The following is a 25,986-nucleotide window of genomic DNA, read 5'->3' on the forward strand; positions in this document are numbered from 1 at the left end:
ACCGGGTGGAGGGGAACTTGGAATCATTTGAATTTGGGAGATGGGGACAGGGGGAACAGGGTGGAGGGTTGAAACGAGGGTGGGGGGGGATCAGGGGACAAGCTTCTGTTTCCAAGGCAACAGTCCACGAGTCCTCCCCCTCTTCTACCCCCTCACCCCGCCCAGCCTCGAGGCCAGGCCACCGCCCCTGTTTTGTTTCCAAGGAGACAAGGAGCGCGGGCTGCTCCAAACATAACGCGCCACGGAAAGCATGCAGCTCGGGGGACCCCCCCGCGCCCCGCCTCGGGGGCAGCCTCCCCCGGGGGTCCGGGGCACCCGAGGCCACAGAAGCCCCTCCTTCCAACAGAAGAAGAGCTGGGGCTTATTCCTAGTGAAAGACTGCGAGCAACACCACAGCCCAGCAGCCAAGGGAGGCCCCCCTCCAACCCTGACCAGGACCTCGGCTCGGAGCCCGGGACGTTCCTCACAGCAGTCCCCCCATATCCATTTCCAAGGCCTTTCCCCCTCTCCCTCCCGCAGCTCCTCTCCAGACCGAGCCCCCCACTCCCAAGGACACCGCAGTAGCTCCCCCGCCCCACCCCGTAGCCCCTCCCCAAAGCAAGCCCACCACCACCAAGAACATCAAAGCCTCTCCCCCGCCCCGCCCCGTAGCCCCTCCCCAAAGCGAACCCACCACCACCAAGAACATCGAAGCCGCTCCCCGGCCCCGGCCCATAGCCCCTCCCCGAAGCAAGCCCCCCACCACCATGAACACCGAAGCCTCTCCCCCGCCCCGCTCCGTAGCCCCTCCCCGAAGCGAGCCCCCCACCACCAAGAACACCGAAGCCGCTCCCCCGCCCCACCCCGCAGCCCCTCCCCTGGGCGGCCTCTCTTCCCTTCGGCTCTTAGCCACGCCCCCCAGAAGGTTTCTGCCCAGCCTCCAGGGCGCCCCGCCCCCTTCTTCCACCAGGCCCGGGAGAAGGCCTATCCCGCCCACTGGTGCTCTACGAGCTCGGAGCTGCTTCCGGGACAGAGGGCAGAAAAGATGGCGGCGCCCATGGAACTGTACTGCTGGGCTGGGGGCTGGGGCTTGCCGTCCGTGGACCTGGAGAGCCTCGTGGTGCTGGTGAGGGCGGGAACCCCGCTGGGCCGAAGAGCCGGGGCCGCTCTGGGGCTGGGGAGGTGAGCCTGAGGTCGGATGCAAGAGACCCGGCGCGGGTGGCATGGGGGAAACTGAGGCAGGAGGTAAGCGTGTCGAGGCCGAGGTGGGCATTCCGTGGCTTCCGCCGCGCCGTCCGGTGGAAGGGGAGCAAGAGCGAGTGAAATCTCGCCTCTGCCGTTTTACTCACTGCGTGACCTTGGTAAAGTGGGCCCCCCTTCCAGGGCCTCAGTTCCCGTATCTACAAAAGGTTTGAACTAAAATCTAGTGCCTATGTGATCATCCGGCTCCCAATCGATCTCTAAGAACCCGCATCCCACAACCGGGTAGACCCCTGGATTGGGAGTCTGCAGACCTAAGTTCAAATCCCAGCCTTACCATCCACTGGCCTCATGACCTTGGACTTTGCCTCCCTAGGCCTTGGTTTCTTCTTCTATAAAAGGTGGGGATTAAACCAAGAAGATACCCCTTGGATCTGATGGAGAACCACGTGTCTTGAGTTAGTCCTAGAAGCCAGTCTTGACCCTGCCAGTGACCCAGGGGGTGACTGTGGGTGGGTGACTTTAATCCCCAGAGTTTCACCATATATGACATGAAGGAGTTGAGAGACAGTGTGATGGAGTTGGCTTTCTGGAAGTAATCCTGCCTATAAATACACATACCAGCCATGTAAAATGCTAAGTTGCAATGGAGTTACATAGCTGCATTCGTTGAGGGAGTCTAAATCCTAGATCCATTAAGGACCCTCAGAATGGGGCTTGAACTAAGGCAATCTATGAAGTCATTTCCATTTGTAAATCCTTTCCTACTCCAGAGCTCATACATGCTCTAACCCCTGGGCCCAACCTCAGATATTATCATTCTTCACCAAGAAAGAAGCATGGTCACATGTTCTTTATGGAGGGACACAAGTCCTAGCCAGAGTCCCAGACCATTGCCTTTCTTTCCCCATCATGGCAGTGCCTTCCTTTTCTACTCCTCCTGATAGAAACAAACATCCTAAGCTCTTCCTGAGCTATCTGTCCTGATGGGCACTGCTTTACTACTCCCTCCCTTCCTTCCCTGCAGACCTATGCCAGATTCACTGGGGCCCCTCTCAAGGTACACAAGATCACCAACCCCTGGAGGAGCCCCTCAGGTACCCACTGATACCAAATGGTTGGCAGGGAGGGCTGGGGTGGGATGTACTTAAGAAGTGATGAGATCAAAGGAAATCCAGATGTGTTTGTAAAGACAGCTTCTAGGAAGGGCTTCATTTACTCCCACCCCAACCCCAACCCACCCACTCCCTAGCAGGCCTTTATTTTCCATTTAATTCTTAACAAATGCCTGCTAAATGCTTGCACAAATACTTCCATAATCTAGTCTTTCTCTTTCTCCACCAGGAACCTTGCCTGCCCTCCGGACGAGTGATGCTGGGGTCATTTCACAGCCACATAAGATTATCACTCATCTAAGGAAACAGGTCGGGTGCAGGTGTTATGAGCCAAAGGGATATTGGTGGTGGGTTGGACAGAATACTTGTCCTCGATTTTCAATTTTGCTTTTTCTAAGAGTGTTTGCTTTTTTCTAAGAGGGTTGAGGTAACAACAAAGGGTTTGTGGACTAAGGATGAAAGCAAATGAAAACTTATCTGGCTGAGATGGAAATTGGGTCATGAGATCTTTGGGAGCCAAAGGCTTAGGAAGCAGAAAGATGAGGAAAGTGACAACTGGGGGTGGGCAGGGGGTGGGGAGGTGGAGGGGTGGTAGGAGAGGTTGGGACATAGCCCCTCAGGAGAGTATGAAGAGGAAGGAGGTTCTTGGCCATGGTGTGAGGTGGCTAAATTTTAGCAGAGTCAAGCATGGTAATCAGGGAAGTCTAAAGCCACTTGGTCTCTGGTATTAGGATGACTATGCAGATTTGTTCCAAGGGTTTTATTTTTTCAGTGAGGATGGGGGGGAAGTCAAAGGGAGAAAAAAAATATAAGCTTAGTAGTTGAAAAAAAAATAATAAAAACAAAGAAGATTGCAGCACAAAGGGTGAAAGGACAGGCGGCACTCTTTCCATTCTGCCATGTTAGGGTCCCCTGGGTTCCCGAGGAGATATGGAGATAAACCTGTCTCTGGGTATGGCTCTGGCCTCTTTGTGGTATTTATGTGAGTGTGAGGAGAGGCAGGCTGCTGTCAAAGAGAAGCCTCCAGTAGGCATAGTGCCAGCTTTCCGAGGAAATGCTGGGAGCCACTCCGAGTTTGTGGCTGGGCCTCCCTCCGCAACAGGCACAAGGCCCTGTTGGCTGGCAAGTTCTAAGAAGTGGGCACTCTGCCAACACCAACAGGCCACTGGCTGGGTCCAGACGTGGGGGCCAGAGGGAAGGGGAAATGTCTTCACTCCAAAGCCAGAGCCATCCCAGGGTTTACCATTTGGGATAACTGGGAGTTCTTAGGGGAAGTCTAGGGGAGCAAGACTTAGGTGCTCCCCTAATATCCACTTCATGACTGCTTCCTCCACAGAAATACAATGCAGACTATGATCTTTCAGCCCGGCAGGGGGCAGATACCTTGGCCTTCATGTCGCTGCTAGAGGAGAAGTTGCTGCCCGTGTTGGTGAGAGCATTTTTGAAATGCCCACTGGTCTGACCCCTAATCCCATTTCCCCCATTACCTGACAAAGATAGGCTAGTGAGATGCCAAGAACACAATACAGATATCCTTGGAGATGGAGCCACCGAGATGCCTAGACAATCATCATCCCCTCCTTCCCTTCCTGTCCCCTTCTAGATCCATACCTTCTGGGCTGATGCCAAGAACTATGTGGAGCTGACTAGAAAGTGGTACGCTGAAGCCATGCCCTTCCCCCTCAACCTGTTCTTACCAGGCCGAATGCAGAAGAAACACCTAGAGCGGCTCCAGCTCTTATGTGGCGAACAGAGGCCCATGGAGGAGGAGGAAGTAGAGAAGGAGGTACCTTTGGGGAAGGGGTTACAGGGAGGTGGGGGGGGGGGTCTCAAGTTTCAGGGAGCCAGGACTGGCTGGGTGAAATTGTGGGATTACAGTGCCAAGAGGTGAAGCTACCTGTGGCTTTGTTCCTGAGGCTGCCCCATTCTCTGTGCCATTCCCTTCCCCCCTGCCCTTAGCTGTATCAAGAGGCCCGGGAGTGCCTGACCCTGCTGTCTCAGCGCCTGGGCTCCCAGAAGTTCTTCTTTGGAGACTCGTGAGTCTGAGCCTAGAAAAGCATTTGGGGAAGGGGCAGAGGTGGGCAAGGACGTGTGAGAAGGAGGTTTGGGAGGATCAGGGAGGACTGGGCTAATTTGGAATCCACAAGGCTTTTTGCCTGGTCATGAGTAAATAACAGAAGGACACTTATATGGGCAAAAGGAGGAGGGACATTGGGGCAAGATGGCCAAAGGTGGATAATCAGGGACTGTGGTAGGGTTTGGGAAAAGGATAAGACACCTTGTCTTCTTCCTGGGGGGTCCAGGTTGTTTGAGGTAAGCATAAACTCTGGGTGACAGTGGGGCTGTATGTAGGACCAGGGAATCCATTCTGGTGGGGAGAGGGTTGTGTAGCCAGCCAGGACCATGGAGTGGTAATTTTAAAAAGGTTGCATCCCTACTCAATGTGCCCTTTATCCAGTGTTGGGACAGAGCCCCATTCAGGGCTCACCCACCACCAGTACCTGGGGGGACTAAACATGTATCTAAGACTTTGTGTGCATTTCTGTCTCCCTACCTAAGTCTTGCTTCTGCCCTAGGTCTGGCCCTGACAGCTCACCCCAGGCTTATGGCTTGATTCTCTTTCAGCGTCACCATTTTCACCAGATCTTCTCTAGCCCCAATCTCTGTATTTCCCTGATTTTTTTTTTTTTTGCCTTTTGGAGGGCAATTTTGGGGTTAAGTAACTTGCCCAAGGTTACACGGCTAGTATTTTTGTGTGGGTGTTAAGTGTCTCAGGCTGGAACCTAACTCGGGTCCTCCCGACTCCAGGGCCAGCGCTTTATTCACTGCGCCACCTAGCCGCCCCCTTTCCCTGATTTTCTGTCTCATTTCTGCCCCAGTCCTGCCTCCCTGGATGCCTTTGTCTTCAGCTATGTGGCCCTGCTGCTTCAGGCTAAGCTGCCTAATGGAAAACTACAGGCCCATGTTCGAGGGCTGAGCAACTTGTGTGCTTACTGTGCCCACATCCTCAGTCTCTACTTCCCTTGGGATGGAGGTGAGATGGCAGGGCATTGGTGAAGGGCACAATAAGCAAAACTTTTGTCTTTTGACCCCATTGTTCACATTGTAACATTCTACCCCTCCTCTTCCTCTCTCAGCTGAAGCCCCACCACCACGCCCAGCACCTTCAGAGACTGATGAAGAGCCCTACCGGCGAAGGGAGCAGATTTTGTCAGTGTTGGCTGGCTTGGCAGCCATGGTGGGCTATGCTCTGCTCAGTGGCATTGTCTCTATACAGCGGGCAGCTCCTACTCGAACATCAGGCACCCGGGCCCTGGGTATTGCCGAGGAAGAGGAGGATGAATGACATTCTGGTGTTCCCTGAACTGACTTTTCTACTGCTGTGCATTCCAAATGGCTGCTGTCTGTCCCTGTTTTGGGCACTTCCAGAGATGGGGTGGCCATCTTCATGCCCTGGAATAAATTTGCTCCCAGTGGCCTGGTGTCAGAGAGTCTCTCCCTTTGGTGCCCCTCTGCACAGTCCTTGGTTATTAGCCTCAGAGAGTATTCCTCCAGAGCACCTAGCTTCCTTAACCACCCCATGTCTCCGGGAAAGCACTCTTCTCACTTCAGTAGTCTGGTTTCCCTACCTTCCTGGTCTTTTCTGGTCCCGGCTCCATCTCTCTACTCCCCTCTCCCCTGAATCTGCTGTTTGTGCAGACAGTGAGCTCACTCTGGGCACAGGGCCAGTTTCCATAGCCAGCACAGAACACACACTCATACATGCATGCTGGAGGGGACTAGGGCTTCCCCGCCCCTCTCCCCTAGGGGCCTCAGGCCCCTGGCACTGAGTAGAGGGGAGAGTGAGTCACCCAAACCACAGCTCGGCAGCTTAGATCTTCCCCCTATTTTCCTCAATCCACCCCCCTGCTTCAGGTCTCTCCAGGCAGAAGCAATGGGTGAGTTAGCTCCATTCTTTTAATGTCCACTACCCAAATGCAGCTGCGCCCATGCCCACTTCATTACTGGCGCTGCCAGAGGTATGTCTGAATGGAGTATGCAGGTGCCAAGGTCTGCATGAAGCCCACAGCAGGATCAGCAATGGTAAGAGGTTCGTCTTGGGAAGAGCTGGGGAAGAGACAAACAAGTCAGAGAATGCTCCCCCTAGCGGGCACTGTTACCTTAGCAGTCCCAGAGCTGCACACAGTGCCCACCTTCTCCATCCACTCACCTGTTGAGCACCACTAAGACAATAGCACCATCAGGACGCAGTAGGGCCACTGTCTCCAGGTTGGTGTTCTGATTGGCATCCAGTCCTATCCTCTGGGAACCCTCAGGAATGAACTTGCTGGACACAAGAGAACAGCATCAGGGCTCTGGCCTTCATTCATCTAGGCTGAGCTCCTAGCTGCTCTCTGGAAGGAAGTCCCCAACATCTTTCTCTGTGTCCAGGGAAACGCAGCACAGAGGATAGACTGCTGGCCTTGGGAGCCAGGAAGGACCTGGCTTCAGATCCTGCTTCTTGATACTTATCTAGCTGTGCGGCCATGGGCGAGTCACCTGACTTCTCTGGGCCTATACAATGAGGAGGAGTGTAGACTTCTCAAGTGCCTTCTAATTGTATAAACCCTTCCCTTCTGATTCTCAGAAGGACATGAATGGCCATTGGCCCAGAACCCCAAATATTCCACTGAGATATCCATTCTAGGATCTTTTTCGTGCATAGGTGGGCCAGGCACATGGCATTCCCACTTTTAATTGGATCCTGCTTCATAGAACCCTTCCACCTCCAGCTCCTTCCTCTCTTTCCCTTTGTCTCCCTCCCTCCCTCCCTTTTTTTCTCTTTCTCCTTCTCTCCCTCTCTCATGTATGCACACCTTGCTGGCTTACCTGAAGTGTCCAAGATGGTAGAACATAGGCTGTTTATAAAACTTGTCCTTGCCTATATCCACGATGATGGGACTATCAACAAAGTTGCGCACCCAGTTGGGCCCTCCTTCAGGATTCAGGGCAAGGTTCCAGTCTGTCCATCCTACCACATAGTGGATAAGATTCTATGCAGGGGGTGGGATGGAGACAAGGAAACAGACTCAGCCCTGGAGCATCAGAAGGCATGAGAATTGTGTTGGGCAGGCAAAAAGACAGATGGTTCTGCCCTGGGTTAGGAACCCGGGGGTCTAGCAAGAAGGATGCAGGATAAGAATATCTGGGAAGAAGCCAGAAAATCCTGGGGAAGTAGAGATGGATATAACTAGAGGGGCAGAGAACAAAGATTGGTGTTAAGATAGGGACCGTAGGTGTCCTAGAAATTACCATGGAGAATATGATTGTACAGGAAGAAAGAAAAATTTCTGTCCCAGGGTCCCCTGACTAACCAAGGTTAAGTACTGGGTATGAGGTCAGAATTGGATTGGAGAAGGTACAAGCCAGAGCAGCAGGGAGGTCCTGCTTCTGCTGAGGTCAGAATTGGAGAAAGGAGAAAGTGAGGTGAGATTAGCCAGACATAGGGGAGACTTACAGTGATGATGCTATGGCTATATTGTGTCCCTCGGCTCCAGGAACCTAGCCGCACACTCTGTTCCCAAAACTTGGAACCCACACAGGCCTCAGAAGCAAAGAGCATTGTATCAGGGAACAACCGGTGTGTTTCCCCCAGCGTGGCACTGGCTGGGGCCAGGAAGTCCAGGTACCAGTGCACAGCTATCCCAGACACATACTGAGCTGCCTTGGGGTCCTTCAGCACCTAGAAAAGGAAGAAGGAGGGGGATCTTCTGAAAGGTCTAGATCCAGGAATATAACGAACAGAAGGGGAAAACATGAATGTATGGGATTGGGGGGCCAAAAAACAGTCAGAATGATAGAACCCTAGGAAGGTCTGGCAAGATCACCAAGTAAAAAGATATCCTAAGTTTCTGGGACCTTAGGGACCAGAGAAGGGTACCCCAAAATCAAGGTGTCTTGAGATGGGGTCTTGGACTAGAAAGGACCTATATGATTTGGGTGGCTAAGGCCTTACCACCTGTGCCCAGTGGGGCAGTAGAAGGCGTTGGTCATCCAGTATTAGTAGTTTGATGTCATGGTGAGCACTTTGAGCAAGGGCAGGGCCTAGGTCAAGGGCAACAAAATCCCTCTGGAGTTCTGGAGTGAAGCCCAGGCATTGGAAGGGATACCCACTTATCAATCCTGCTGAGGGCTCATTCTCTGCTGTCACTGCCCAAAACCTCAGCTTATGTTCTGCATAAGCATCCAGGAACCTAAAGAGAGATGCAAGGAAACAATGAAAATGGGGACCCCTAACGCTGAGATTTGAGAGAAAGTTCATGATGCATTGGAAAGGCTCAAAAAGTTAAATCTAGGAGACCTAGAAACTGGTAAGGTAGGATAAGATGTCAAAGATTCAGAAATAGGAGAACTGGAGTGACAGGGCAAATATCAAAGTATCCATGGGCTAACCACTCCACTTCCCACCCCTGCCCAATACTTACTTGATAAAGTATCTGGCCCAGGTCTGATAGTACTTGTCCCCAGGTTTTCCCTTGAGTGACCCTTTCCCATTCACTGCCCCATTGGTCTTAAGCCAAGTAGGTGATGTCCAGGGGCTGGCAAAGAGTGAAGTAGGGCGTTGGGCCAGGGCCAGAGCTCGGTGAATAAGGGGAATCTGAAGGAATAGGTAGATAGTGAGGTGAAGAAATTGACATAGTGACTGGCTTAACCAGTGTATCAGGCCCAGTCTTCGGTTCCCGCCCTTGTTCCTCCATAACTATGTTGGGGTGGCTTAGGGTGGGGACCATATAACTTCCTCAGCCTGATGTTTCTTTACCCTCCAGGAAGCAAAGCCACTTTATGCCAGCTATGCCCACCTTGAGCTTGGTGTCCTCCTCAGAGAGGCTGAAATTGTTCAACTGAAAGTCTTCAGGATGGTCGGCATAGGTATAGACTCGGATAGAGAAGTCACAGCTGGCCATAGGCACTCGGATGAGGTTATATTCAATACCTGGGAAAGAGCAATGGCTCTCAGCCAGGTTGTGGGGAGGAGACCCCCAAAAGCAGAACTGCAGCACATGAAAGTTTAGTTTGGAAAACTGATGAATTTGGGTCAAGGCTTGTGGAAACCACATATGCCTGGGAGGAAAGTAGGCCCAAGAATCCTCAGGAATGTATAGGATGAAGGGGAGGGTATGGAAATGTTGGGACATTGAGAAGGGAAGGAAGGAGTCAGAGGACATAGATAGAAAGACAGATAATTTCCATGGAATCCCTTTCCCATACTCAAAATATCTCACCTTCTGAAGAAAAGTAAGATTTAAGGAGCAAGTCCTGGGCAGGAGGTGACAAGGCTAGAATGTTGAGGGCAGTAGCATCAGTCATTGCCCCTCCAAAGCCTTTTATCTTCTGGAACTGTTGGTCTGGGCGAAGGGTTAGAAGCAACCCTGGAGAATGAGAAAAGAGGTTCCTGATGAGAGGATCTCATCTTAGTCCCCAACACTAGGTGGCTTGGCTGTGTCTCTGGGCCCAAAGGCCATGAGTTTCTTGGGTCCATGAGAGGTATTAGATCTACCTGAGCTGGAGGAAGAGTGATTACCTTTGCCTGTCCAGTTGCTCTGGATGGACCCAATGCTCAATTCTAACCTCCGGCCACTTCGGGTACTCTCATATCTGCTAAAGGTACCAGATTCAGGAAGTATTACAGGATCAAGTGAGTCACAGTAGGTGGCGTTGCAGACACAGACGACAGAGCTATAGCCAAAGCTTTGGGGGACACAGGGACGGGCACCTAGATAAATACACAAGAGGATGGGAAAGTCAAAGAAAATATAGGCAAAGGGGCAGAAGAGGAGTGGTTTCCTCCTGTCTGTGCCTCTCCACCCGTTTGTTCATAACTAAACCTTTTTCTGGCACCTACTATGTACCCAGTACTGCACCAAGGATGTACTAAAAAGAGCTTCTGTTCTCAGTACCACCACCCTCTTTATAAGGTAAGAGCTTTTCCACCTCCTTATTCTTAGTCACTCACTTGATGTGCAGGAAATCATCTGAAGCAAAAGCAATCCCAAGATACTTGCTGCGACGTTGCTTACTTTAACCAGCTCTCTGGGATGTTCCTGAGATCAGAATAAGGATAATTTAGGAGGGGGTTGATTTTGGGGGTGACAACAGTATGTACTCCTTACCTTCCTCTGACCTATTTTTACCATCCCTACCTCAAAGCAGAGCTTTTCCTATACATTCATCCTCTCCAGCCGCCGGCTTCTTAGCCCAGCCCCCCAGAAAACTATCTAGGACGGGGACGAGGATGAGGGTGGAAATGAAGGCTTGAGGATAAAGGATGGGGATGCAGATGAAGGACAGGGCTCCGGCATGGCCAGGAGGCTGGACCGAGTCCACACACATCTCGTGTCTAGCTAGTACTTGGCTCCATGCCTCTTCCCTCACCCCATTCCCCGTCTCTGCGCTGTATTCTTCATCCCTCCCTCCCGGGATCAAGGGTCTCCAGGCGTCTTTCCCAGTTCCCGACCCGGTGACTGGGGTCTCCAGCCGTGACGCCGCGAGATGGGAAGTGTGGAGGGCTAGGCTGGGCTGGGCTCCTCACCTCTGTCCAGCGCTTCAGGGATTCCATCTTCAGTGGGAGCTCAGGAGGACGGTGGGGCTCCCCAGCTCCTGGGAGGGAGAGTGCGCGAGCTGCCGGAGAGCACCCAGCATTCGGCTTGTATCGGAACACACAGTCCCTGAACCCATAGGGTAGAGGTCATGTGAGAGTTGTTGCCTGTCACGTGACTGTCGCGGACGCGGCCATCTTTGTGCAGGGCGCAGCACCTGCGACAGGGTTTAGGAGTCTTAAACTGATTCTGCACCGACCGCACCCCGCACCCGGATGGGAGCAGAGGGTGGAGGAGGTAGTAGGACAGGGCATACACTCTACATCCAGTCTGAGATCGAAAAGGTCTCAAACCCTGCGGGGAACAGCATCAGAAAAACACGACCGTGCGTGGAGTATGGCATAAACCAAGTCATCAGGGGTGTGCCCAGAGACAGGACCGGAGGGGTGGAGGGGTGGTACTTTCTGGGCTTCTAGCCGCCACCTTTTGCCGCTTTTAGCCAAAAGCCCGAATTGGGCTGTTTAATGGGATCAGCTAAATGTGCTTCCATTTCTGGACAAATTTTCCGTAAAGCGAGGTAGAGAAGGACAATGTGTGTTGAATGAGTCTGAGGTGCGTTGTCCCTCCTCAGACGCTAAATGCAAGGCCAGGTTCTTTCTAACTGGATGTTATCAGCTGTTTGCAGTTTATGTATGCTTTGCTTGTTTTGCTTAATAAGCCAGTTTATAGGATTTTAATTCAATAAACCTTTGTTAAATGTCTGCACAATTCACTGCTTGCGAGAGAGAGACAGTTTTCACGCTCCTGACATTGACACATGAGAAGAGAGAACTTGGAACACAAGTTACATGGAAGAGATACATGGCAAGTGTAGCAGGACCTGCATTATGAACATTTGCTCCGTTTGCTTAAGTCTAAACAACCAACAAAACATTAAGTTCGCTGATTTCCAAGGTGTAAATGACCACAGTGAAAATTTAACAACTATGGGCCAGCTAGGTGAGGCAGTGAATAGAGAACCAGCCCTGTAGTTAGGAAGACCTGAGCTCAAATTCGGACTCAGATTACTTTACACTTACTTAGCCTAGTGACCCTGGGCAAGTCACTTAAACCCAATTGCCCTGCCTTGCCCCCTCCAAAAAAGCAAAAAAAAAAAAAAAAGAAAGAAAGAAAAGAAAATTTAACAAGTACCTTAGTTTGATGGGTCTCCACTCTACCACACCTGTATGAGGTGACATTTAAGGTTCACTGGGTGGGAAGAAGATGGGAAAGAATGAGAAAATGCAAGGACATAGGAAAAGCATCAAGCATCTTGGGGAGCTGTGAGTAGTCATATTTGATTGAAGGGCAGAGTATGAGCAGAAAAAAAGTGTTACATTAAGCTAGAAGGGAAGAAAAAAAAAAAGGTGATGCTAGATTGTAGAGGCCTTAAACACCAGGCTAAGAGTGTGGACTTTACTTGGTAGGCAGTTGGGAGTTACTGAAGATTTTTGAGAAGAGGAGTAACATGACCAAATCTACATACATGGCAAACTTGTTTACATACTGATGCTGTCATAAACAGGAAAGATAGACGTGAGTAAGGGGAGACAGAGTTAAGAAATAAAAACTGTTAGGCTAGTGAAATAAATCGTTGATAATAAGGGTCTAGATAGATAATAAGGTAATAATAAGATAGATAATAAGGGTCTAGATAGATAATAAGGTAATAATAAGATAGGTAATAAGGGTCTGGCAGAGCGCTAGCACTACATATGGGAAGGCACAGATGAAAAAGTTTTTAGATCACGTAAGGGGAAAAAAAGGGAGGGGAGGAATGAAAAAGGAAGAAGAGACTACTTTCCCCACTGGTTAATGCCCCCTCCCCCCCATCGCTGAGTATTCATTTTAATATTCTGTATTTACTTGCTGTGAAAATACTGTCCCTCCAGAAGAATGTAAGCTCTTGAGGGCACGGAATATTTCACTTTTATATCTGTATGCCTAGCACCTAACCCAGTGGCCAGCACATAGTAGACATTTAATAAATATTTGTTGTTGCTGGTGGGTGATTTTATTGGCTACACTATAGACAGAAATAATGAAGTCATAAGAAGGATCAGGTTTAAGAGGATAAGATCTGCAGTAACTTAGAAAAGGGTCTGGTTCTCCTTGCACAACCAGGGGACCTTGGCTGGAGTAGCCAACTCAAAAACAGCATCTTTTTAAGTAAGAACCTTCACACATACACACCAGAAGATTGAGGCTAAAGGATTAAATGAGTTTTCCAGAGGAGGACCCGTATGTACAAAAATATTTATAGCATTTTTTTGTGGTGGTAAAGAACTGGAAATCAAGGGGATACCCTTCAATTGGGGAATAGCTAGCTGAGCAAATTGTGATATATCAATGTAATGGAATACTATTTGTGCTATAAGAAATGAGGAGCAGATGGACTTCATAATAACCTGGAGAGACTTATATAAACTGATGCTGAGTGAGGAGAGCAGAACCAGGAGAATTTTGTATGCAATTACAGTCACATTGTATCAGTGACAGCTAACTCTGATAGACTGGGCTCCTCGAAGCAATGCAAGGGTATAAGACAACTCCAAGGGACTCAGGATGGAAAGGGCTATCCACATCTGGAGAAAGAACTACAGAGTCTGAACGCAGAATGAAGTGAACTACTTGCTCTCTCTCTTTTGTATTTTGTATTGTTTTGTTCCTTCTTTCCCCTTCACTCCATTGGTTATAACTCTACAACTTGACTGTGAAGGTATTTGTAGAACCTATACTGGATTGCATGCCGCCATGGGGGGTGGGGGTGGGGGAAGGGAGAGGGAGAAAATTTATAAATTTTTTAAAAAGAGGAGAAAAGATGAGTTTCCCAGGCTTATGCAACTTAGAAGATTCTGAGGCAAATTTATGCAAATAGCATGGTGTAGTAAGTAGAAAAGAAAGCCTTCTAAATTTGGAACCAAACAACCAGTCTTACTACTTATTACCTGTGTGATCTTTGGCAAATTTCTTAACCTTTTTAAGCAATTGTTTCATCATTTATGGAATGAGGGGATGGACTAGATGTTATCTAAGGCCCTTCCAACTCTAAATCCTTTGATCCGACCTCATTTTTTTTTTTTGCATAAGACTGAATATCTTACTTTTGTTTGACTCAGGTTGAAATGAAAATGGATCTTCTCCTCCTGAGCTCACAGTACTGACCTCACTGGATGGCAAGGGATTCAACACTTGTAGTCATATAGCCATAAAACTTTAGACCAGGAAGTATGGTAGGATCATAGAGCATATAACTCTGTCAGCCTGTCTCTGGTACTGGTAGTTGGTGAGGGGGAAGGGGCTGGTGACTCAGTGTCTTATCAGCATTAAATCACAGGCAGGTGTGGGAAGGCCCCAGAGGCCATCTAGTCTAACCCACTAATGACCTTGCATATCATCCAACTTCTCCGACTCCCTTATTTTTACAGATGTAGTAACTTGAAGAGAAGTCATAGACTCAGGATTTCAAAGAGGGAAGGAACTTGAGAGGTCGTGCAGTCTAACTTCATACCTAAAGTATGAATTCTTTTCTTATCATCTCCAGTGGGAAGAACATAAGCTTTCTAAAGACTGGAAATACTTCATTTTTCAATGTCAACTCCTTTGTTCCTATTTCTCTCCAGTAAAACTGGTTTACTCCTGTGACCACATCACATGCCATTGATAAATCAGAATGGAAAATTAGAATGATTTGTTATTAATTTCTTCATTTTCAGTCATTTTTCAGTTGCTTCCGACTCCTCATGACCCCATTTGGGCTTTTCTTGGCAAGGTGGTTTACCATTTCCTTCTCCAGGTCATTTTATGGATGAGGAAACTGAGGGAAACTCAGTGACTTGCCCAGGGTCACAAAGCTAGTAAGTATCTGAGAGCAGATTTGAACTCAGGAAGATGAGTCTTCTTTACTCTAGGTCCAGCACTTTATCTACTATGCCAATAATAATAATTATTATTTATAGGCAATGCAGATGAAAGTATTTTCTCACACCTCAAGTTTTCTTTAAGCACTTTGCCTGGATTTCTCCTTTGTCTTGATCACATTCTATCTTGCATTATATGTCTCTATATTATATATCACAGTAGACTGTGAGCTCCTTGAGGGCAGGGGCTGTGTGGTTTTCCATCTTTGTGTCTTCAGGAGCTAGCTCAGTACTTTGCACTTAGTAGGCACTTAATACATATTGTATTGAACTGCATGCAGATATATGTGAGTTCAGTGTTTGAGTCTGGGTCCTCAGAAGCTTAAGAATGAGAGTGAATGGGGATTGAGAAGGACTAACACTCTACCACTCTGCCATCTAGCTTAGTAAATATTTGTTGAGCACTCCCTATTTAGTCAGCATGGTAAGAACACATGCCCTACAGCATAGAGAGAGGTAAAAGACAGTCTCTTCTCAGGAGAGATTATAACCTATCTGCCATGAAGTTATGTCTTACCTTCACATTATAAAACCACATAGAAAATTCAACAATAATTCAAGCCACTACACTGGCTAATGGGGCCATAGGAGGATCGCAGCTTCTTTTTGTAACATCAGACACTTTCCATAAACACAATGTTTGTCTAGAAACACAAGCATTTTCCTTGTTTATTTATTTTTTGCTTTTTGGAGGGCAATTGGTGTTAAGTGACTTGCCCAAGGTCACACAGCCAGTTTTTGTGTTAAGTGTCTGAGGCCGGATTTGAACTCACGTCCTCCTGACTTCAGGGCCAGTGCTCTATCCACTGAGCCTCTTAGTTGCCCCAGAATCTTGTTTTTAAATGCATAAAATAAAATACATAGGCTTCAGTTGTCTGTAAGGTGCTTGGTTCTTCTTCAGAAGCTAAGATCACATTGGGTTGAAACCTCACTTCAACCAGTGACTAGCACCACTACAAACAAGCCTGTCCTCATCAGTCTGCTGAAATGGCTGCCTCAGAGCTCACCTGTATCTACTCTGCCCTCATCCTTCATGACGATGAGGTTACTGTCATGGAGGATAAAATCAGTGCCCTCATTAAAGCAGCAGGTGTAAATGTTGAACCATCCTGGCCTGGATTATTTGCCAAGGCCCTGTCCAATGTCAATATTGCAAGTTTCATCTGCAGTGTAGGAATTGTTGGACCTGCCCCAGCAGCTGGTGGTGCTGCCCCTGCTGGAGGGACTGCTCCTGCTATCACAGCTGCCCCAGCTGAGGAGAAGAAAGAGGAAGTAAAAAAAGAAGAATCTGATCAGTCTGATGATGACATGGACTTTGGTCTGTTTGACTAAATATTTTTTGTAACATGAAATAAAAAGCTTAACTCAAACTAAAAAAATAAAATAAAATACATAGGATGACAAAGGAAACCAATTCTACTGAAATGCAGCTATCAATTCCTGAGTTAGTGGTTGGGTTGTCAGATGTGGTATGTAGAGTCTTAAGTAGCATTTATTTCCTCAGAGAAAAATGTTGTGGGACAGCTAGGTGGCACAGTGAATAGAGCACTGGCCCTGGAGTCAGGAGGACCTCAGACACTTGACACTTACTGGCCATGTGACCTTGGATAAGTCACTTAACCTCAATTGCTGCCTCCAAAAAGCAAAAAAAAAAATGTTTATAAAACTGACAAAGGGTAGAGGGAAGGCTGGCCATAGCTCCATTAAGGGTTGGGGGGGAAGGTGGGCTGTGAGAGAGGTATGGTGGCACTCTTGAAAGTTCACACATACGTATGTGGACAGCACACTCAGTTGTTACCCTAGCTGCTTCACCCAGCATATAGCAGGTACTTAATAAAGGCTTGTGGACTGACTGATATCCCTCATGCCGCCAGCATTTTAAACACATATTTGATATAGTCTGACTTCTTATTTAGGTATACATCAAACAAAAGGTACCTCGGACTTGTGGCTGTCTAGGTGGATACACTTTCTAGGTTGCACTCCTCACTCTCCCAGACTTTCTCTCATATGTCCCCAGAAACCTCTGCATCCAGGAAGCTCATTCCAGCCTTGGACTTCACACACTGGAAGTAACCTCTGACCTTGATCCTTTGACCCCTCTCTATGATTGCCTGGTTCCTCTCAGAATCTCAATTTTAAGGAAGCCTCCCTGGCACCCATGTCTTTATTTTTTTCCAGGCTACAGTGCCAGGTACACAGTAACCATGTAATAAATGATTGTTAGGGCAGCCAGCTACATGGTAGAGTGGATAAAGCACTGGCCAGGAGTCAAGAGGATCTGAGTTAAAATCTGACCTCAGACACTTACTAGCTGTGTGACCCTGGGCAAGTCACTTAACCCCACTGCTTCCCAAAAAATAAAAATAAATGTTCGTTGACTGAAGAGCCCAAGCATGAAAGATCTGGATTCAAGTTCTATTTCTGATACATACCGATTGTGTGTTTTTGAGCAAAGTACTCAGTGGTCTAGGTGGCTTTCTAAAATAATGATCCTTTTATTCTAAATTTAACATATATCAAATAAAATAACTATTTCCATATACACAACAGAACAGAAAAAGAGGTTTGGACATAAAACCAAATATCTCAATTATGTAGGGCTTGCTTTTTCTTTTAAAACATAATATATTTCAAAACTGTAGCTTTCAAAAGTATCTTTCTTGAATGTGTTTTCTGACCTTTTTTCTGTTTTCTTTTGTATACTTTAAAAAAAGTTGCCTCAATTACCTTCTTTTCTTTTTCTTTTTGCTACCCTATTCCTGTCTCTCCTCATCCTCCCATACCACCCCCAACTGGGGAGAAAACAAAACAAAATAAAACAAATCTAGGCAACTTTCCAAGACTATAGGTTGCAGACAAACTGCAATATATATGCACTGGTAGAGGGAGTTTCCTCATTCTCAAGTACCCTATGCCAAGGAACTCATAGATCCAATACCTAGATATTCTCTAATAAATCAAATATAAAATAATATAAATATATTATATAAAATAAATCAAATTCTCTAATAAATCAAATATCTTTTTTATTGTGATTTGTTTTAAAATTTACAGGGCTTTGTTTCACAATGAAATAACTGTCTGTTCATATTATTTTCCTCTGATATGGAGGTGACTTTGGGTTCTCAAGAATAAGCTAGCACCCAAAGGAACAGGCTCTCAGATGTCATCCTAGGCTGGAAAGGCTTTGGTTATTGTCCTAGCACCAAACCATGCCCTTGGAGAACCAATCTAGATTACTGTAGGGAGAAGCCCTGGTCCCAAATGATCTCATTCAATGCAACAAGCTTTTATTAAGCACCTGCTACATACAAGTCACTGTGCTTGGCCTTGGGGGCGGGGGGGAAGGGGGACGGAGGAAAGAGAATAGACAAAAAGGAAATAAAGTTATCCCTTCTACACATCAACTTTTTCCATCTTGGTTTCAATATATTGAGGGTTGGCATAAGAAATTAAATGGGATTTTTTGGGGAGTTTCACAGAAGCCACAGACGACACACAAAAAAATTTAGAAACTCAGAAATGCATACAATATGTGTATGGTATTGTATAATATCAACATATTTTTATCTTTTAATACCATAATTCAAAGTTGTTATCTGGTAGGCAGGGAGGGTCAAAAAAATTTTACACGTATTTTCCAGATTGGGGAGGGGGAGCACCAAGGCCCTAACACCTTCCCCTACCCCCACCCCCCCAGATGTGGAAGGATAACTAATAGTCTGGGATTTCAAGGAACTCAACCCCTACCTTTTATTTCTGCCTTTAGGATGATAGGCTACTTAGATCATCATCTAGTTCACCTCCCTCCATTTATAGTTGAGCAAAATGATCCTCAGAGAAGCAAAGTAATTTGACCAAAGTTACAAAGCTTGCTATTGATTACTGTTGCCAAATCTACCTTGTTCTATTGCAACATGCTCCTGTACACTCTTAAATGCTCTGGGTATCTGTGCCTGGTACAGTGCTGTGGTGCCTGGGATATAGGAGATGCTTAATAAATGCTCCTTAGTGTTTGGTAATCTTTGAAGAAGAGGCTTTCCCTTCCCCAAAGCCCTCAGGGCTAGTCATACTTCGAATAGCTCCCTTTTCCAAATGGGTTCCTGCAGCTGTGACCCATTTCCAGGAGCTGAATAGGAAAGAACAGTATTCTTGGAATCTAAAGACCTATGAACTCATTCCACCCCAGCTACTAGTTCCCTTCAAGGCTCATCTGTGTGAATTTAGACAGGTTTGCTCAGTCTTCCTGGACTGCAGTATTCTCCAAGCTTTTGGACAAGATAATTTCTAAACATCCTTTCCTACTCTGATCATCTATGAGATTTTGTCATTGTGGAGTCTTCCTTCACAGACCAATTGACATTTTTGAAATGGGGAAGAGTTGTATGAGAAGTGTTGCTGGGTGGTTCCATACTTGAAATTCCACTGCCCCGGAACTAAGCCAGTTGTTGGAGTTAGGGTGGGTGGGGTCCTTTTCCTGCAGGCAGCTTCCTACCAGAAAGTGCATTGAGTGACATCAATATCAGGATATCAGTGTCAACCAACCATGACCTTGAGTTTCTCATCTGGCATGTTCCTTAGAGGCTGTTTTGGGAATGAGAGTAAGGATACCATCTAGCACTCAATTTCCCTCCAGAACCTATCCATGCCTTCTCCTGGTGCTTTGGTTTTAGCAACTGAGAGAATGTCAGACATGAAAGAAAGTGCCCCTGTAGAATCTAGGATTCTGGACCCCTTCCTCTTTCTCTCCCTCCCTTTTCTTTGTAAGACCAATATATATGTAGGAAGTTGTGAGCTTCCTAGAGACTTTATAGAAAGGCTAATATTTGAGTTAGGACAGTTAGGTGGCACAGTGGGTAGGACTGTGTTCTCCCCAATTTTTGTGATATGTCCATCAAACCATATCTTTAATTCTTTTTAGCTGCCTTATTTTGCCACTATTTCCCATATGTGATGACAAGGTTCACTTTTAACACTGTAACCTATATGTGTAGTTTTTTGGCCCACCTGTTCAATAAAGCTGGTGACTTGGCTGGATTTATGATTTCATGGCAACCTTTCTAGATGTATGTTTCCCAAAAGCAACCATTTCAGCTGGGGATGAGTTCCCTCATTCATTTTTTTTTAAATATACACATTTTGGCATCAGACACTTGACACACTTACTAGCTGTGTGACCTTGGGCAAGTCAACCCCAATCGCCCTATCCTCCCTCCTCCAAAAAGCAAAAAAAAAAAAAAATTTGGAGTTCCAAATTCTCTTCCTCCCTCTGTCCCCCTTGAAAAGGCAAGCAATATGAAAGCAATTATATGTGTGAAGTCATGTAAACCATATTTCCATATTAGTTATGTTGCAAAAGAACACAAACAAACAATGAGAAAAAGAAAGTTTAAAAAAGTATGCTTCAGGGGCAGCCAGGTGGCTCAGCGAGTAAGAGTACCAGCTCCAGTGTTGGGATGACCTGGAGATCGAATCCCGGGCTCAGATGCTCAGCACCACACCCAGAAATAACTGGCCGTGTAACCTTGAGCAAGTTACTTAACCCTGATTGCTTTAAAAAAAAAAGTATGCTTCAATGTCGACTCAGAGTTCCTCAGTTCTCTTTCTGGAGGTGGATAGCATTAGCATTTTTCATCATCCCTTATTCGTTCTTGTTCTTAAGGATAATGCTTCTGGAGACAGAGAGCTGTATATAGGCGCTGTCACTGTGTAATGCAAAGAGGGCATTGGTCTTAGAGTCAGAAGTGATCACTTCATCTTTCAGCTCTGGTAATTACCAGTTTTGTAGCCTTGTGCATCACATCCCATCTCTTTGTCTGAATTTCCTCATCTGTAAATGACAATCTGCTCAAGAGTATTTTCTTCCATTTCTTTATTTTTATTGCTTTGTGTTTTGGGGGGGAGGAACATGGCTAATATGGAAATTTGTTTTGTATGACTATACATACTTGTAATGGGTTCTTTTTTTCTAGCCTTCTCAATGGGTAGAGAAGGAGGAGGAGGGAAGAGGGAGAGAATTCAAAACTGATAAAACAAAATAGAATTAAAAAATAATAGTCTGCATTATCTACTCCAGAGGTAGGGAACCTATTGCCTTGGGGCCACATGTGGCCTTCTAGGTCCTTGGGTGTGGGCCTTTTAATGAGTCCAGGTTTTACAGAATAAATCTTTTTTATTGAGGGGATTTGTTCTGGGAAGTTTGGATTCAGTCTAAGGGCTAGATTGAAGGACCTAGAGGGCTACTTGAGGCCTGGAGGCCATAGGTTCCCCACCCCTGATCTACTCTATAAATTTATTCAGAGGACAAGTCTTTGCAAACCTTAAAGTTGTGTTTGAAGGTGGTTTCTATTGGAAAGAGCCCTACTAGGCTGGTATCAGGAGACTTCTATTGGTGACTCATTGTCATGTTAATATTTCATCACTTGGGCAAGTCATAGAATTTAGATTCACAGTAAAAAGGCGTGTCCTCCAGGTCATCTGGGTCAGCCCTTTCATTTTACCAGAGGAAAGCAATTGTGGTGAAGTGATTTGACTAAATCATCATAAAATCATATTTTGCTCTTATCAGACATCATCAGGAGTTCTGTATGCTTAGAGGAGGTCAGCCAGGATGGGGAAGGGCCTAATGCTCATGACATGCCAGGATTGGTACAAGGAGTATTTAAAGGGCTGTCAAGTGGAAGAGAGATTAGATCTGTTCTGTCTGGCCCCAGAGGTAGAACTAGGAGGAGTGAGTGGCATTTGAAAAGAAATTAGTTTAAACTCAATGTCAGGAAAACTCAGGAACTACTAGATCAGTCCAAAAGTGGACTTGGTTTCCTTGATTTTCCTTGAGTGTTGAGCTGAAAGGAGAGAGACAAAAGATCCCCCAGAGTAAAATTTGGAAGTGGACTTTATTACCTTGGGACTGCCAGGGTCACATACCCAGATCAGACAGTGAGTTAGCACGGACAATGTGCCGGTTTTTAAAGCTATTCCAATAGTCAGGTTTTGACAGTGTATATTTGAATATCCCATGCACGAAGTTTACCCTAGGCTGAGGGACAGGGAACTTAAAATGGGCGGAGATGGGGAAGATCCGGTGGGGGGGGGGAGGCAGGGAATAGGAAGAATGGAGAAATATTGGGTGGGGGGCAGGGAATGGGGGAGAATGGGGAAACACTCATCAGGGATTTTACCCTAGGCTGAAATCCCTGCTCACAGATCAGTTGGGGGAGGGAAGAGTGGAGTCAAGCTCAACCTGAGGATGTGGAGGATGTGTTGCCTTTTTTTTTTAGAGACAACTGGGGTTAAATGACTTGTCCAGGGTCATACAGCTAGTGAGGTAGAGGCAGACTTTGAACTCGGGTCTTCCTGACTAAAAGTCCAACACTATTCTCTGTGCTACTTAGTTGACTGTTTATATCCTCCTGCCTCTTCTATATGTATTATGTGTCTTAGGGAACATCACTAAGATGTGGTCCCTGGGCCCTGAAAGAGCTTATAGTCAAGTTGGGGAGTTGGGATATATAAATGAAAAGAAATATAAAACAAGGAAGCTATCAAAATGCTACTTAAATGTGTCACTATGAGTATGCAGAAAGCTCATTAATTAAGGCCTCCCTGATTTATCACCTCACTCTGATCATTCAAACTTAATTATAGCCTAATTACTTTGTATTTGTTCATAAGGAGCCTGTTCTCTAGGTGGTGACTTCATGATGTTATGTATCCACCCAACATGACTGAAAGAACAGGAACAGAGTGGTGGAGAGGTTATAAGACCTAACTTAAATATTTGTTGTTCAGTCATTTTAGTCATGTCTGATTCTTTCTGACGCCATTTGGGGTTTTCTTGGCAGAGATCCTGGAGTGGTTTTCCAGCTCATTTTACAGATGAAGGAAGCTGAGGCAGACAGGGTAAAGTGACTTGTTCAGGGTGTCACACACAGCTACCAAGATTCTGAGGCTGGATTTGAACTGAGGTCTTCCTGACTCCAGGCCCACTGCTTCACCAAGCTGCCCTAGCTCAAATACTACGTGATTTCCTTTCATTCACTTCTTAGTCACCCTTATACCATGCCCCTGCATCCTGGTCATCATTCCTGGCTGTTGAGGTCAAGGAACCATAAAATGTTGAGGTTTAAAGTTTAGGGGTGCGCGAGATCCCAAAACACACTGGGTCCTGCCAAATGAATTAAACTCAAGTCTTCTCTCAGCCAAAGGAAAGCAAAGTTTATTAGAGAGTCGCCACAATGGGTAGACTCTTAAGGAGCCTCTGTATCTGTGAAGCTATACAAGAGGGCCAGAATAATCTGAGAGTGAGTCTGCACTAGATAATTCTTGGCTCCTTCAAGGAGGCAAGATGGAATTTATATACAGAAAGATTGTGGGAGAATTTAGGGGTGGTCTAGAGGAGGAGATAGGGGGGTCTTCTGGAGGAGTCAAATGAAGTCAGACTCCAGTAATGAGAGATTAAGGGTGGGAATTAGCTGGAGGCTACCTGGAGATGACAGAAAATGGAGGGCTAGGCTAGTTTAAGGATAACAAATTTGCTTATAGTGATAATGAAGGTTTATGGCCTCAGGCAAGTGGGAAGATTCAATCAGAGTTCTAGGTGTTTCCCAGAACCAGTACCCCAATCACTGGCCATCTTCACTCCATCTCACTCCCAGCTTTGAACTCTTGTCTCTAAAACCCCGGTTTTGATTTGTGAGCCCTCACCTTATCTTGTCTGGAACGTGGGAGCCACGATATCCTTTCTCCACATCGTGTATTTCTCCCACTCCCACTTTCTGTTGTCTCCTCCCATTAGAATGTTTGCACCTTCAAGGCAAGGATTGCTGGTTTGCACCTGTGTCCAGTGTCTGGCACATAGAAAGGGCTTAATAAAAGCTCTTTCTATAGAGGATGTGCCAGGAAATTTCCTCTACCAATGCAGATGCACATGGGTTCTATAATTTATGTAGTCTTAGAGAGTTCCCTGGCCCATTAAGCAGTGAAGTAACTTGTTCACCTTCACGCGTCGTCAAACTTAATGACTCGACTCAAACCCAAGGTTTGTTCACCCTGGGGGAAGCCCTATCTATAGGGTCAGACTGCTTTTTCTCAGGGAGGCAGTTCTAGTCTTTCTGACTGCATGACCAGCCTTCTATCCAATCACCTTGCTCTCTCTACTCCTGAACAAATCTGTAAGTAGGTAATAAATATTTCATCAGTAAAAGGACCATTTCTTCTAAGAGGCAGCATGGGGTAAACAACTCTGAAGTGGTTGTTTATAGCCCCAGGTTCTAGTCCTGGCTCAGGCAGTAATTGACTATATGAACTCAGTCATTTAGTAATAACTAACATTTATTAACTCCTGGGCATTGGGTTTTCTCATCTGAAAAATGTAGGAGCGGGGGTGGCGGAGATGACCTTAAACTCTCTTCATGTGCTGTAGTTCTGTTTTCTGTCAAGCGCTGACTGAAGGGATCAAAGTGACCGACTACACCCAGCCAGCCGAACCCGCTGCAGAATCGCGGAGGCGCCACTGTTTCTTCCCAACTATGCTAAGAACAAGCGAACCCAACAGCAACAAAACTCCCCAAACTCGAAACAAAACTGTGTCCCTCTGGTCTGTGATGGCTTCAGCAACAGCAGAACGGAGAGGACGTGGCCAGCCACAGTGAACATATGTCCAACGCTGCACCTCTCAAAGTGGTCATTAGTCAGAAAATGCTACTTCCGAGAGACTGGCTGCAGAACAAGGCGATCAGGGTGAGAGCAAAGGGATCCCAGTGGTACCACAAAAGAAATCTGCTCCACTCTTCCACCCCTCCCCACCCCCATCCCCACCCCCAGCTCAAGGCAGGACCCCCTAAAGTCGAGCCTGGAACCGACTTTAGAAACTAGGAATTTGGGCAAATCATTTACATTCCACCGGAAAAGATACAGAGAGGGCAAGTGAATTGTCCAAGGACAGCCGAGGAGGAAACTCGGTTCCCTGCCTCCCCCCAAGTCCAGCGCTCTTTTCCTTACTTCACAGCCTCCCAAACCAAGAAATAAAATTAGGGGATCTCAAAAGCGGAGGAAAACTATGAATCAAACACTGCACCGGCAGCGACAGAACCCATACACTACATATAACAAAGCAGCAGCCCCACCAGGAGGGAGAAGGAAGGAAAGCTCTCTTACAGTACAAGAGTCTGGGAGGGGAGGAGATGGGGTCCACCCCGGTCTCTGATGGCCAATCTGCCCTAGAAACAAAGAGATGAAGACCGAGCCGCCGAAAGGTGGGGACAGGCCCAGGGGAGGGAAAGAGGATGAAAAGGAGGGGGGGGAGAAGGCTCTTTTACGCCCTCATTGGTCCTCTTGGATGACAGACAGACCTTCAGCCAGATTGGCCACTTGGGGCGCAAGCGTATTCACATGCCCACACCCTGGAAAGAATTCAGGAGTCCGGAGAGAGAGCTGAGCATGCTCATGGTCTCTCTCCTCCCATTCTCCCATTTCTCCATGATCGATGCAAGAACCTTGAAGAGTATTTGTTGAGTTTTAGCTTTATATTATAGGCGGAAAAACTCATATATTCTCTCTGTCTCTCTCCCTCTTCTCTTTCCTCTCTTTCTCTCATCATAAAGATAACGTCAAGTTTACATTGCAGGTCCCCCACTAACTCCCACTTCTCTCCATTAGCCCCATTGCTTGTACCTCTGAAGGGAGAAACAGGAAAACCCTATGTGCCCAACTGAGACGAGCGCTGCCAAGAAACCTATCAATCCATAGAAGAATCCATACACAGGAGCCTTTTCCGTCCATCTTCCCCATCCCTTGGTGTTTGAAAATGTCTAATTCCTAGATTGTAGCCTGCCGAGCCCGTTTTCCATCTTCCCCAATTCTCTCTGTTCTCCCCAGGCTGATAGCAACTGGGTTGTTATGATCTTCAATTATTCACGATGCCACAGAGAAGGACTGTGCCTTCCCGCTGGCCCCAGTCTCTGAGGGCAGCACCCTCTCAGGCACCTCAGTCAGCTTTCCAGGACTCGGAATCAGGAAGACATGCTCCAATCCAGCCTCAAGCACTACTTCCCAGCTATAAAATAGGGATAGTAATAATATTGCCCCCTTCCCCTTGTGAGGATAAAATATATTTGTAAAGAAAGCGCAACAAAAATGCTATCATTATTGTAAGTA

The 25,986-nt window shown here is 46.8% G+C and overlaps 2 protein-coding genes, 2 long non-coding RNA genes and 1 pseudogene across 5 annotated transcripts; 3 read left to right on the forward strand and 2 right to left on the reverse strand.

The window, feature by feature from the left end:
• The first annotated feature begins 951 nt into the window (after positions 1-951).
• On the forward strand, positions 952-5,770 carry MTX1 (metaxin 1). The gene is made up of 8 exons (XM_069078235.1): positions 952-1,105; positions 2,207-2,276; positions 2,524-2,603; positions 3,631-3,723; positions 3,898-4,080; positions 4,254-4,330; positions 5,174-5,328; positions 5,432-5,770. Exons 1-8 carry the CDS (start codon positions 1,025-1,027, stop codon positions 5,638-5,640), a joined length of 948 nt encoding a protein of 315 aa, XP_068934336.1. The 5' UTR covers positions 952-1,024; the 3' UTR covers positions 5,641-5,770.
• A 463-nt stretch (positions 5,771-6,233) lies between these two features.
• On the reverse strand, positions 6,234-11,081 carry GBA1 (glucosylceramidase beta 1). The gene is made up of 11 exons (XM_069078227.1): positions 10,864-11,081; positions 10,288-10,375; positions 9,856-10,047; positions 9,557-9,703; positions 9,134-9,267; positions 8,759-8,931; positions 8,290-8,527; positions 7,792-8,016; positions 7,164-7,327; positions 6,505-6,621; positions 6,234-6,401 (listed from the first exon to the last, which is right to left on the reverse strand). The coding sequence occupies exons 1-11, from the start codon at positions 10,888-10,890 to the stop codon at positions 6,296-6,298; spliced, it is 1,611 nt and encodes a 536-aa protein (XP_068934328.1). The 5' UTR covers positions 10,891-11,081; the 3' UTR covers positions 6,234-6,295.
• A 4,735-nt stretch (positions 11,082-15,816) lies between these two features.
• Positions 15,817-16,161, forward strand: LOC138153698 (large ribosomal subunit protein P1 pseudogene; annotated as a pseudogene).
• Positions 16,162-24,144: 7,983 nt separating this feature from the next.
• Positions 24,145-25,293, reverse strand: LOC138153816 (uncharacterized). Its single transcript, XR_011166462.1, has 2 exons — positions 24,988-25,293; positions 24,145-24,549 (listed from the first exon to the last, which is right to left on the reverse strand). It is a non-coding gene; the product is annotated as an uncharacterized lncRNA (long non-coding RNA).
• On the forward strand, positions 24,432-25,966 carry LOC138153817 (uncharacterized). Of its 2 annotated transcripts, none has more exons than XR_011166463.1 (2): positions 24,432-24,570; positions 25,708-25,966. It is a non-coding gene; the product is annotated as an uncharacterized lncRNA (long non-coding RNA). The 2 variants fall into 2 exon arrangements; XR_011166464.1 differs by having other exon boundaries at positions 24,446-24,570; positions 25,489-25,966.
• Positions 25,967-25,986: the final 20 nt, after the last annotated feature.

The sequence above is a fragment of the Petaurus breviceps genome, unplaced genomic scaffold (genome assembly GCF_028583685.1).
Source record: "Petaurus breviceps papuanus isolate PSGF00001 unplaced genomic scaffold, PetGlider_PUasm1.0 91023, whole genome shotgun sequence".
NCBI lineage: Eukaryota > Metazoa > Chordata > Mammalia > Diprotodontia > Petauridae > Petaurus > Petaurus breviceps.

What these genes read in the sequence shown, in the direction of transcription:
- MTX1 (XM_069078235.1), top strand. Translation starts at nt 1,025, where the DNA reads ATGGCGGCGCCCATGGAACTGTACTGCTGGGCTGGGGGCTGGGGCTTG. An exon ending in AGGAGGAAGTAGAGAAGGAG is followed by an intron (nt 4,081 to 4,253) that starts GTACCTTTGGGG and finishes CCCTGCCCTTAG; the next exon opens with CTGTATCAAGAGGCCCGGGA. An exon ending in AAGTTCTTCTTTGGAGACTC is followed by an intron (nt 4,331 to 5,173) that starts GTGAGTCTGAGC and finishes TTTCTGCCCCAG; the next exon opens with TCCTGCCTCCCTGGATGCCT.
- GBA1 (XM_069078227.1), bottom strand. Translation starts at nt 10,890, where the DNA reads ATGGAATCCCTGAAGCGCTGGACAGAG. An exon ending in AGGAGGACACCAAGCTCAAG is followed by an intron (nt 8,932 to 9,133) that starts GTGGGCATAGCT and finishes CTATTCCTTCAG; the next exon opens with ATTCCCCTTATTCACCGAGC. An exon ending in TACCATCTTGGACACTTCAG is followed by an intron (nt 6,622 to 7,163) that starts GTAAGCCAGCAA and finishes TCTTGTGTCCAG; the next exon opens with CAAGTTCATTCCTGAGGGTT.